Genomic DNA, 12,891 nt, shown 5'->3' on the forward strand with positions numbered 1-12,891 from the left:
CTCAGGATCAACGCGGCACGAGGAAAGGTGGAGGATTAGTCATGAAACAACTTAGCACAAGAATAGATAAAGAGAAGCTTTCGCTACTTTCGCAGATTAGACGGAAACACCATCAGATAGTTATCAATCAATCATCAGATCTTGACATACCTACATATACAAGCATGATATCATCACCAAGCCAAGGAGCATATTGTAACAGAAAACTTTGCTCTTGTATTTTCAACGGCTCCAAATCTAAATCTATATCCGGTGAACCTCTTCACCTATTCACGCCGTGAATGTAAATTGCACCCCCACCCTAGCCATTGCATATATCTTCCTCGGCGTGTCTCATCAACCACGTCCATATGTCATTTCATGCTTATTAAAAACGGTATAATCTTAGCCAACAGTCGACGCATTCATACACAGAAGAAATCTAAAAGGTCGGCCGTTGCAAAATGAGCCTCAAATCCAGAAAAGACATCTAGAATTGGTGCTGGCGACCGACACTCTCGACGCGGACGCCCAGCTTGACCATCTCTCGAGAGTCGATGACACCACGTCCATCAAACACCCAGCGAGGCTTGGCCATGCTCTCGGAGATGCGGACCCAGTCAACACGCTCCTTGGGCTTGTACTCCTCTGAGCTTCCCATACCAGTAGCGAAGCCGCTATCCTTGCTCTCACGCTCCTGGATGCAGTCGGGGCAGTCGTCCTCACAGTTAGGCTCAGTGTTGAAGCGATCAAGAGGATCCTCGGAGGAGATGTCGGGACGCTGGACAAGGTGCTTGTGGAGAGCGAGGAGCTCGTTGGGGCTGCCACCCTCCTGGAAGGGGCGGGGGTCAGACTTGGGGTTGGGCTTGCGGCCGATGGTCTTGGGCTGGACAGCAGGTTGAGGAGCGGGAGGGGGAGGAGGCTGGTTTCGGAACTCGTCGAACTCAGTGGCGATGATGATAGCGGTACTCTTATCGCAGGCGTCGTAGGCGTTGCCGTGGACGGTGATGGTGTGGCCATCAGCAAGGGGACCAAGGAGCTCCTTGATCTCAGCCTTGATAACCAGAGGGTTACAGCAGGGGTCAAAGACGGCAATCTCGCGGGGACGCTCCTCAAGGAGGGTCTTGATCATCTCAAGAGCGGGAGCCTCACGGGTGTCGGAGGTGTTCTTCTTGAAGGCAAAGCCAAGAATAGTGACCTTCTTGCCAACAAGGGTGTTGTTGAGGCACTTGATGACACGGTTGGAGAAACGGTCACGGGCGTACTCGTTCATCTTGACAACCTGGCGCCAGTACTCGGCGACCTCAGGAAGACCCATGGTCTCGGCGAGGTAGACGAGGTTAAGAACATCCTTCTTGAAACAGCTGCCACCGAAACCGATACCGGCCATCAAGAACTTGTTACCGATACGGGGGTCAACACCGACAGCCTTGGCGACCTCATCGACATCAGCACCAGTCTGCTCACAGACAGCAGAGATGGAGTTAATGGAGGAGATACGCTGGGCCAGCATGGAGTTGGCAACGAGCTTGGCAAGCTCGGAAGACCAGACGTTGGTGGTCAGGATACGCTCGCGAGGAATCCAAGAGTTGTAAACCTTGACGAGAGCCTCGGCAGCTCGCTTACCGGAGGGGGTAGGAGCGGAGCCGATCAGGATACGGTCAGGGTAGAGGAGATCGTTGACGGCGGTACCGGCAGCCAAGAACTCGGGGTTGGAGAGAATCTCGAAGTGAACGCCAGGGCGGTGCATGTTGAGCTAGAAACCTAGTTAGCATCTAATCTGCTCAATCTTGCTATGTGATTGTGTACTTACAGTATCAGCGACGAGCTGAGCAGTTCGGCAAGGAACGGTAGACTTCTCAACAATGATAGCACCCTCACGAGCGTACTGAGCAACAACGCCAGTAACGGCCTCGAAAGCGGTCATATCAGTAGCGCTGCCGGCACCAACACCACGGTACTTTGTGGGAGTGTTGACGGCAACAAGAACGATATCAGCCTCGCTGATGTGCTTGGCGACGTCGGTAGAGAAGAACAGGTTAGGCTTGCGCTCATTGATGGTGATCTCGCCCTCTTCGGCGGAGGAACCCTCGCTGTCGGTGGTAGGCTCGTTAGAGACCTTGGAAGGTCGGCCACCATCACGGGCGATTCGGATGATATCGTGCAGACCAGGCTCGTAGATAGGAGGGTGGCGGGAGTTCCAACGTCGGATACGGTTGGTGTCTCGGTCGACGACGGTGACCTGGATGTTGGGGTTCTGGAAAGCAACGACGGCGGCAGTAGGGCCACCTGCAGGTAATTTGTCAGTCCAATTCAACCCAATTCACTTGCTAGAGCGGTGTATGGTTCCCGGGGGCTGGATAAGCACGCAATCATGATATTGAGCGCATTATCTCAACTCTCACGAACTTGACAAACGAGTCGACTGTTGCCCCGCGAGGGGTTGTCGAGGAGAGTTCCATGCGACTTACCGACATAACCAGCACCAACACAGCAGATGCGGCGGACCTCAATGGGTGCCTCCTGAGTACCGTTTGAAGACATGATGATTAGAAGTAGTATGAAAGGGTATTACAGACAAGGTAAAGGACAAGCTGTAGAAGAAAGATGATCGCAAACGAGGTCACAAATCGACACACGTAAAATGCTAGCGAGTGTGAGGGTCGGGGAGAGTGGGAGGGAATGGAGAGATTTATAAAGGAGTTGGAAGGGAAGCAAAGGCAAGGCACAGATGCAAGGGAGGCTAGAAAAGATATTCCCACCCGACTTCATTCAACGTTGCAGCTAAGCTAATAAAAAAGGGGGGCACTATCGCTGGTTGTCTGTCTCTGGGGGAGGGACGGGAGGGAGAAGACAAGGCAATGGCAAGGCCGGTGGAGGGGCAGCCGCTGAAGCCACGCAACCATTGGGGACAGGTCTGCCCATAAGAAATTAAGGCGGTGAGATATTCCCATTAGTTTCTGCCCGCCAAGGGATGGATGAATACAGTACTGTACAGTAGCGCGGCATGTGTTGAGTTTCCATGATTTGAGTCCGTCTTTCCAATAGATGCCTTGCCCGACTTGGATGGAGGGGCAGGGATGGATCTTCAGGGATCTAGGGCACATTGCAGTACCTATCAGCGGAGGGGGAGGCTCGATGCAGGTACCGAGACCACCACAACCCGCTGGAAAGGGTACTTTTGGAGGGTTCAAGGGCCTGGAATTGCTGCAGGTCTAGGAATTGGATTGAGGATAAATCAGTCAATGAGTACTGTACAGTGTTGAGGCACGGTAAGATCCAACCTACCTAAATGCTCTGCAGTCTGCAAGGCTGCGCAAGCCCCTCCACTCCCACGCAAACCGGGTCCCTCCCAAGTACTACCCCCCACATGTCTCGTGCGACTAAGCTAAGGTTATGTCGTGGTGAAAGCAGTTATTCTGTACCTAACGAGCCAACGGGTGTCTATCTCTCAGATTAACTACCTAGGTACCCAACAGGTAAGGTTTGCACATATCAAGTTGACTGATGAGGACTCTTCAACTCGACATCAGCCCAAACAACTGAATGGATCCAATATGAGGTTATTTCTTGAGTGGATACTGTAGACAAAGTCAAGGAAGATTTAATTACCACCAAACTTGTCTACAGCCAATATTCCTGAATCTATCGGTAGTCCAATTGTTCTGACAAGGAAGGAACGGGTAAGGCCCACACCCCGGTCATGCACTGTCCAGCGCACTGTCCATCACATCACTCCATCACTCAAGGGAAGGAACAGAAGAGAAGGGATGTGATTGAGAGCAGCATTCATTGGACTCTTCCGTCCCCTGTACCTAATCAAGGGAACAGACTAACCTCGTGCTGTTTCCTACATACAGGAAGAAACGATCCCGCCATCGATTCACGATTGCAGGGTGCACAGGGCAATGCTGTCATTGCAGCAATTCCCATCGCCCGCAACCTACCTGCATATAACAGAGACAGACATTCAGCCTCGCATGCTGACCGACTTTAAGAGAACTTGGTGTGCTCGTGAAATCAGAACACGAGATACCGATACCCAGGTGCAGAGTTTTCAGCGGCATGTTCCCCTCCGTACATCGCATGACAGCTGCGTCCTTCACTGGGTATTCTCATTCCTGCGAGGCTGACATGATTTGTAGATCAACAAGTCAAATTTGAGGTCGCCGAGATTTCGACCAACATATGGGCAGGGGGTCCGTTCTCTGCTGTAACGAGCTGTTACAGTGAATACGTAGCTACAACTTGGCTACTGCGTGGCATGGTATGCAAAGGTGATGATTGATGCGACTAACGGAATAGAATCGAGACGGTGAAGGCATTTGCTACCTGCATGTCTTTTACAGGTACGTATCAGGGATGAAGTTATTCAAGACATGCGATGGCTGGACAGATTTCTGACTGGCACGCTAGAGAGGCATTAACGCAAACCCATGGTCAATGTCTCGGAAGCGGAGACAACTCGATTATCAAGCGAAAGAGTCTTACGACCCTGACAACTTCCCTATCATCCAACAGCAACTAATTAACCACGATAGCGGCGAACCACCAGAACGAGTGAGCGGCCGTAGCGATTAACGCGATACCGGCTGGGCCGATGGAGTATGGAGTTTAGCGCAGGGGTAATTTGAGCACTTTCCGATGCCCGTCATTCTGTGGAAAACGGAGTCCAGCCGAACCAGAAAAGAGAACAAGGCACTGTGCCACTCGGCCGACTCCGCCCCTACATATCCGTACAACGTAGCAAATGCTTACTGATGAGAAGAACAAAAATAGAGTCACGAAGTCAGCCACTGACATTTTTCGATACTTCGTTCAAATGTCTTAATTCGAGAGACATAATGCAATGCTTAATATGAGTTAGATCACAACTTCCTGCGATCCTCTCCTGACCGTGATCGAGAAAGCTGCGTCGCAGAACAGTGGTGAATTACAATAATCGTCGCTTTCGCAACTGACTTAGGTCTCAAATAATGAGCTTCCCTTTTCAGATTACCCATATACGAGAAACAGAAGTAATCTAGGCTCCAAATGACCAGCAGCGAGATTAACCTGGGTACTGCCAAGACCTGATTTTCTGCTCTTCTTCCAATTCAATAAGCATCCGTCCTAACAATGAGGCTAATATCCAGCCTCTCTGCACTGGCCCGAGCAATTGATATCGCGGCTGGACGCTACTTCGGTAACCGACTACCCTGGTGACGGTTCTAGAGATTTTGGGATAGTATGAGTTTGCCAGTGATGGAGCCAGACCAATACTCAAGATAAGAAATACGCCATGCCACTTGCTATTAAGCATACGCGTTTGAGTTCGTGTTAGTTGATCTTTCAGGATAACGCCCTTGCCCTGTTTGTACACATCGTACTTGAGCCTCCAATTGTCACCGTGTGGGCATGTTGTAAAGCTAATAGCACAGACCCTTGCAAGTAATTAATCCCACTCCATCTAGCTCTAACCGGGTGTCATGATGCCAGGGGACCAGCTGCGTCATGAGTTTTTGTTCGCATGGGGCATGCGAGCCAAGACGGGAGCATGATGGGGTCTTAGACGGAGGCCACAAGCCGCATCTGTTACAGTAAGACAGCTCGTGTGTCAACAGAAGCTTGATGGCCATGACTATGGGGATTTGGCGTTGCTGGTGGTTCGGCCCGTCCAGTCCATCATCGTTCGAGCTCGCTACACCTTGTAGCATATCGGCGGGCTCCATAAACACCAGACCATCTGATGTTTACCGCGAAGCGATTGCTCGTCTCTGCTGCCAAGAGCCAGCCAGTCCCTTTGAAGAGGGTCTGATCACTGACAAGCATCCCACTTCGCTTTAATAGCGATGGCCAGCAGTACGAAGCATGATTAACATCATACAGGGCATACCAAGGCAGAGGCGTGGTTTTCTGACATGCCCTGGTCATCTTGTCTCCATCATGGAACGCCTTGACTACGCGTTATGGCAAGCACGTCCACGTTATATTATTTGGAGCTATTCAATTGACAAAGGAAATAAGACCACGGTTCATTCATCCGTCAAACGATCAGTATAGATGATCATGACATCCTTGTCTATTGTAGATGGGTGAAGAAGAATTGTGTTCACGTGATAAAGCACGTGGTGACACTTTAATTGCTCTATGTGGCCGATTAAGCTTCACCTAACCTCTTCCAATTAGCCGTTAATAATTTAAACTACGGCCAACTGCTTGATCAAATTGATTGACATGGATAGTTGAATGAGCCGCCTCCCTCCTTTTGCCTAATGATAAATGATCATTCAGTTCGCCATAGAGCCACCAATTAATTTATGCCGACGGCTTCCGCCTTCCATCCCTCCTTAGCCAAGAACAATAAGAGGCGTTCCGTCTCCTCCCGATGTCTAGGATGAGGCCAGTCTACAATTTTACTTCGGAATCAAAGTGAATTCGTCACGAGTCTCAAATTGGGCGCTGCTCTTTTTTGGCATGGCTTGAAATGTACTGCCAATGGCCCAGACCAGCGCGAGCACGAGGGTTGGAATTGCAATGGCCATTCGCGATCACACAGTCATTGGCGGATTGAACGAGTTGGAGCAATGTGGTATCGCCGACGCATCTGATTCGTCCATCACACGCCAGTCGGGCAGGGGTTCTACAACAACATCGATCTCAGCGAAGGTTTTGTCACCACAAGTGACCTCGAAGGAAGCCGCCAATCGTCTAGGCCGACAAGATGTTGCTGGGCATCTGGGGAAAGACCGGCAGTTGCCATATCAAACATAAAATCGAGTGATTTTATGGTGATGAATCTTGTCGTGGGAACAGCATCATTTTCATGCTCCAAGTCATGAGTGCTTCAAACAACTGGGATAGTCACTGCTGTCTCTGATCTACAGTATCCAACCTGACTTAGAAGCTCATCAAGTGAACTTTGCCAGGCCTATCTATCAATATACAGCTGTGGCTCGTGTTCAGCTTGGGCATGCGATCAAGATCTACCCCTCCATATGTCCCCCACCGAGTAGTTGGTCCCTTGAGATCGACGAACTGCATCGAACAACCCCTCCTCGTGGTGTTGACTATGGTTTATGTTGCAGCCTCATTCATACCAGAGTATGCGCCTCATGTGCTTCCACTGGTGTATTGGCCCCATTCTCGTGGCCTGGTTGGCCTTCCACGTGCGAGGCATTTCTTCCGAAGTTTGTTTAAGCCATTGAAATCTTGACAGAGAAAAGCGTCGCCTCTCGCCGTTTGTCTGCGTTGCTCAGTGCCTACTTAACAAATCCTTGGCCGGCGCTTCTGACAGCCATCATGTTCACCCGCAAACAACCTTCAGCCATGTCGCAATACCCTAGCCATGACCTCTCCGAGTTCCCTGAAACTCTCAGAGGGAAGCGCATTCTTCTCTGCACCGAGTCCTTTGGTCCCGTCAATGGTGTTAGCCGCACAACATTGATGCTTGTCAATCATCTGCGCGCGAACGGAGCTCAAGTTGCAGTGGTAGCGCCGCATAACCATACAGAACACAATACTTTCACTCCGCCTCCGTCGCCCACGTTGTCTCCTACCGATAAGCAGCCCGAAGTCCGAGTCACAGGATATCCTCTGCCTTTCAATCCCGAACTTTCCATTGTATACCCGGTGCGCAACTCTACGTTATACTCGAAAACATTTGGCGATGACTCTCCTCCTGATTTGATCTACCTGGCGTCACCTGCGAGTCTTGGCTTTCAGGTGATGCTTCAGCTACGACAGCAACCCAAAGAGAAGCAGATCCCAGTGATCTGCAACTTTCAGACCGATCTGGCCGGCTATTGCTCGATTCTGTTCCCTGCTCCTCTTAGTCACGTTGCCGTGTTCGCGTTTGCCGCTGTTCAAAGCTACCTTTTTAGTCATTCCTCAATCAAGACCATCTTTTACCCCTCAAGCTTCGTGAAGCGATATTTGGTGGGTCAGAATGTTCCGGAAAACAAACTCGAACTTCTGACAAGAGGTGTCAACACTGAGCTGTTCAACCCCAGAATGAGGAGCGAGGAGCTGCGGAAGCAATTGGCCCCGAACGGCGAGATTATATTTGTGACAGTTTCCCGCATCGCTGGCGAGAAAGGCTTCAACTTCCTAGCCCAAGCGGCAAAAGAACTTGATGCTCGAGGACTTGACTTCAAGCTATACATCGTGGGTGGCAATCGTAACCCCGATGTGGAGAAGGAAGTGCAAGAGCTGTTCGATCCTTTGAGGGAGAAGGGCAAGGTTGTTTTCGCGGGGTTCAAGGTTGGTGAAGACCTCGCAGCTGCTTATGCCAGTGGCGATGTTTTCCTCCACTGTTCCATTACGGAAACCTTTGGCCTTGTTGTTTTGGAGTCTATGGCTAGTGGCGTTCCGGTCATCGCCCGTGACGAGGGCGGTCCGTCTGATATCGTGCAGCAAGGGGATAACGGCTTCCTGATCCAACCAGATGATCTTGACGGATTTGTGGCCAAGGCTATGGAGCTTGGACGGGATCACAACCTCCGAACACAGATGGGCCATTCTGCCAGGGCATACGCTTGCGAGGCAACCTGGGAGAAGATTAACAACAAGGTAGCATGGCGCATGGCGAACACTATCTTGGATAGGAAGCGAGAACAGGCAAGCCCCTTGAGTCGCTCGTCATCAAGTGTGAAACCATCAGCGGAGCCGCCGCTTATCCCCATCTATGGGTGGCTTGTGATGAATGATGCCCTTCGCAAGACCGTGACACGAGGTATTGTTGATGCGCGGCTGATGGGTGGATTAGGCGTCATTCTCTCCTTCTGGTTGGTGACGGGATGGTACATGGTGTTTACAGAATGTCTTCTCTGGGCCAAGGGGCGATGGAGGAGTGTGGAGAGGAGGTTGTCGGTCTCATAGCCTGAGCCCAGTCACGGCGCGGCGTTTGGACGATTTTTCTTGTTCGAAGGAGTTGTAGGAATTGCTTGGAATGTTTCGACGTTTGCTTTACGGTTGCATTGGACGGTCCCTACAGTGTCGGAGTTGTTACAATTATGAGACTAGATAGTGGCTCTTCTTTTGCACAGCCTTTTTAGAATATGATACCAAGAACTTCTTTGACATATTTTGATACCTGTAAGCTGATACAACGTCATGTTACAAGGGTCCCGGGTTGATGGATATCCGGGTAGAAGCAACATACGATGGTGTTTCATGTGGAGGAGAAGCCGTCCCACCACTCCCCTCACCTCACGTTAAAGTTTCACAGCGAAAAGAACGTCATAGATGGTTGTTCAGCCATTCAGCGGCTAGTAGATTGTTACTATGAGAGTAGTTCTGTACTATCTAGGTAGGTAATAGTGTAGGAAGGGAATCTAGGGACCTTGTATGGTCGGATATCAACTAAAAGAACATAGAGTGCCATAAGATATCGGCATATACAAAATGAGACGCTTATAAAAGTTAAAAAGAGTAGAAAAAATCGACAACGCTATGCATGGCCGTTAAAGTAATAATGAGAATTTCGCTTGATTATTTTGTCGCCCCGACAGGTCATATCGTCGCTTTCTTGGGCATTGTGACGGCTTGTCTGCGCTGGTACATGAGAGCATAGTTGTACCGCTCATACGTGCCGAAGCCAACGGCTGCCACGAAGATGAGCAGCCATACGCTCATAATGATCAACCCAATGGGGAAGACCATTAGCTGCACGCCAGGCAGAACGAAAGCGACGGTACCGTTGGAAAGACCAGCGAGTTGCTCATCGACAGCGGCTTGGGCCATGGCGAAGTCCGACAGGACTACTTCTTGAGAGAAGACACCTGTGAGGAAGGCGGCTTCGTTGATTGAGACGTTTGTGCGGATCATACTCCCACTGCTATTGCGCGCAGAGAGAGTAAGAGTTGGCATGAGATGGGCTTCGAGTTCGTCCCTGGTAGTTGGATTAGTACTTGAAACCGTATGAGTGAAATTGATTGTTGTGAGAACTTACATAGTCATGTTATCCGTCATCTTGTCAGCATTGATCTGGCCAATCAACATATATGATTGTAGCAACTCCATGCTCCCATCGCCTCTTTTTCTCATACCGGGCATATCCCCAACCAGGCCTGTGCCGTTCACGTCCTTGGACTCAACGGGCATGACACTGGCGCCATTAAATGAGATACCGACATTGATATCCTCAGTCGCGACGCCCGCGAAACTGCCTCGGGGCTGCGATACTTGGTACAATCGCAGATCAGCCTCGAAGATACCTGTCTTGACATCCAGAGAGGGTAGGTTGTAGCAGACACATGTCCCTGTGGGGTTTGTGCTCTTGTGTAGGCCTCCGAGGATTGCACGACATGCAGAGTTGGTGTTCATATTCCATGCGGTCATGTTCATCGAGCCATCCTTGTTGAGAGGGATTGCACCAGCGGGAGCCTGGCCGGTTGTCGAGTTCTCGCCATCACGCTCAGACAACGGTGCTGTCGTTAGCAGGGCGGCGTATGGTCGGTTAAGAACATCGTCGACACTTCGATGAAGAAGAGAGTCGAGGGATGATGATAGTGACTGTGCTGAGGCGGAGAGGGCGAAAAGGGCTGTTGCCGCAAGGCGAAGTGACAAGGCCGAGGCCATAGTTTGCTGATGTCTTTCTTCCTAGCTCTTTCAAAATGCGCAGCGCTGCGTGTCTCTCTTTCGTCCCTGAGTGATTTTTGTATATGGCGTTTTTTTTTTTTTTTGTATCCGTGACGGCGTGGCGTAATCCTTCGTATTTTTCCAACAATTTTCGTTTAAAGTTACCGAACAATTAATTTTTCCGTCCTGCGGTAAGAATTGAATCGAGTCGTGAAGTGATTGATTGATTGATTGATGAGTAGTTGTGGGTATCTCAAAGTCCCTTGTGAGTTTGGATGAGTTGAGTTGAGACGAGCACTCCACCACCCGCAAAATATCGGACCTTTTTATAAGTCGTAAGGAAAGTACAGTAGAAACCAGTTAGAACATCGAAGATCAACCAGAAGGGCGGATCGTCTACTAGTAAAAGGAAGAAAAAGAAGAAAAATCGACTGGGGGGCAAATAACGAATACAAGGTAATTAACAAGGGGGGTTAAAGAAGAGAAGTGAAAAAAGAGGGACCAGCCCACGCGCAGCTAAAATCGTACCAGACCAAGACTGAACCGGAGTAACTTGACCTTGAACAGCCAAAAGAACGAGATTACGGGGACCCGGTTGAGCGGCACGGCAGCTTCTTTTTAGCTGGATTCGAGTTACAAGGGTGTTGAAGAGTCTATCTGGTCTTGATGTTATATGGTTGGCTGATATGAATTCTGGAGACTACTGAGACAAGAACAACGAGCGCCTATGGATTCAATATTGGTGATATAGGTGACATCAACTGGCATCGTGACGGGCTTGGTGCTTCACAATGGGAAGAGCAAAACACATTCGGCCTCGACGAGTGCCAGCCTTGTCTCGGTTGTGTTCTGGACTTGTCGCAACCTGCAAGGGCCTGACCTGAGCCAAGCAATCGGTTCCCAGGTTCCCTCTTGGTGGCTGTGTTACTAGTATCAAGATCGATACCGGTATTGTGCGGAGACTAGCGTTGACATTGTGCGTACAGTGGCCAAAGGTAGTTGTGACAGGCTGCTGTTGATGCTGGTGGTTGTGGTGAATGGTGGGGTTTCAGGTTGGACAAGGGACGGGAAATAGATACTACCTCAGTTGCTGGAGTATTGATTGACTTGATCTACGAAACATTGGGGACTCAAAGACAATGACAGCAGTACTGTAAGAGGGATTTATTCATAATCATCATGTCATTATCTGCCCATATCCCTCAATTACTTCTCTTTCCCAGCATTCATTCATTGTCTCTCAGGACTCTCTCGTTTAATCCCAGCCGCCAAGCAGACCACCAACGGCCACTCTAACCTGCATGAGCATGGTCCCGTGTGTCAAGGGCTGGGGACATCGGGTGCCCTGAGCCAGGGGCGCCTTCAGGGCATCACCCCTGTTCCACATGGCGTCTCGCTCACTGCATTTCGGCTCATTTCCACCCCCGCCAAGCTCTGAGATCTGTCAGCGTCAGTCCATAGTGAGTCGGTGATGGCTTCATTTCTGTTAGCTCTTGTACGGTTTTAATCCAAGGAAATGAATTTTTCCATTGAAGCGGTTCTCTCTCAGCGTAACGCTTCTTTATCTTCTCATCAACGATTTGTGAAACACAACGTCTGGTGATATTCCCAACTCGCCTACCAAATACTCTCTAGCGCCAAGATAAAGGGGGCAACAGTTATTGACTCAGATTCTATCTTATCCCCCTCTTTGACTCTCCTTTTTGTGGATTGGCATCTTGACAATGAGGGGGTCAGCAACAATGAAGCCCAACGGCGATTAAGGTGGCAGAAACGGCGTCGAGACCGTCTCAAGACGGTGAAACTCTCTTGCAACAGGAAACTCGAGCTTCCGGATGACAGCTCAATGGGTCTTTGTATGATCGCCTTAGAAACGCCTATCCATAGCAGCGGTCTGCTATTGCCATTAGGACATAAAAACTAAACAATGAAACCTGGTCGATCCAGATCTCCATCTTCTTCCAGGGGTTTTGCGCTGCTGAAGGTTCTTGAATAAGTTTTCTAGACCTATAACATGAATCATGTTTGAATCCAAACATCTTGGCGATAGAAGTGAGTCAGTTTACGAGGATACTACACTGCAAAACAATGAGGTCTTGAATTTTTTTCATGATTGCGAAACGAAACTCTAGAGGCGAAGCACCAAAGCGGAGAATAAAGAGTTTTCATGTTTCTTCACATGATTACCAGCGTTGTGGTTGTCGATCTCAAGATTCGCATTTGTGGAGGGTATAGTCTATTCTCTGGCCAAGAATTATCATTGCGGCGCAGTCAGTATTCATTTCAGCTACCTGGATGATAGGAGAGGCAACATGATAAGCTCCAGTTAATGAAAAGTTGGTGACGCCTGGG

At 49.7% G+C, this 12,891-nt stretch overlaps 3 protein-coding genes across 3 annotated transcripts; 1 reads left to right on the plus strand and 2 right to left on the minus strand.

The window, feature by feature from the left end:
* Window positions 1-196: 196 nt before the first annotated feature.
* Window positions 197-2,970, minus strand: B0J16DRAFT_350438 (uncharacterized protein). The gene is made up of 3 exons (XM_046129051.1): window positions 2,451-2,970; window positions 1,793-2,268; window positions 197-1,735 (listed from the first exon to the last, which is right to left on the minus strand). The coding sequence occupies exons 1-3, from the start codon at window positions 2,521-2,523 to the stop codon at window positions 470-472; spliced, it is 1,815 nt and encodes a 604-aa protein (XP_045977920.1). The 5' UTR covers window positions 2,524-2,970; the 3' UTR covers window positions 197-469.
* A 4,026-nt stretch (window positions 2,971-6,996) lies between these two features.
* Window positions 6,997-8,904, plus strand: B0J16DRAFT_193385 (uncharacterized protein). The gene has a single exon (XM_046122834.1). It carries the CDS (start codon window positions 7,261-7,263, stop codon window positions 8,836-8,838), a length of 1,578 nt encoding a protein of 525 aa, XP_045977921.1. The 5' UTR covers window positions 6,997-7,260; the 3' UTR covers window positions 8,839-8,904.
* A 243-nt stretch (window positions 8,905-9,147) lies between these two features.
* B0J16DRAFT_350445 (uncharacterized protein) lies at window positions 9,148-10,697 on the minus strand. Its single transcript, XM_046129052.1, has 2 exons — window positions 9,911-10,697; window positions 9,148-9,850 (listed from the first exon to the last, which is right to left on the minus strand). The coding sequence occupies exons 1-2, from the start codon at window positions 10,537-10,539 to the stop codon at window positions 9,472-9,474; spliced, it is 1,008 nt and encodes a 335-aa protein (XP_045977922.1). The 5' UTR covers window positions 10,540-10,697; the 3' UTR covers window positions 9,148-9,471.
* Window positions 10,698-12,891: the final 2,194 nt, after the last annotated feature.

The sequence above is a fragment of the Fusarium flagelliforme genome (assembly GCF_020744385.1).
Source record: "Fusarium flagelliforme strain FIESC 12 MPI-CAGE-AA-0113 chromosome Unknown B0J16scaffold_8, whole genome shotgun sequence".
In the NCBI taxonomy this organism is placed as follows: Eukaryota; Fungi; Ascomycota; class Sordariomycetes; order Hypocreales; family Nectriaceae; genus Fusarium; species Fusarium flagelliforme.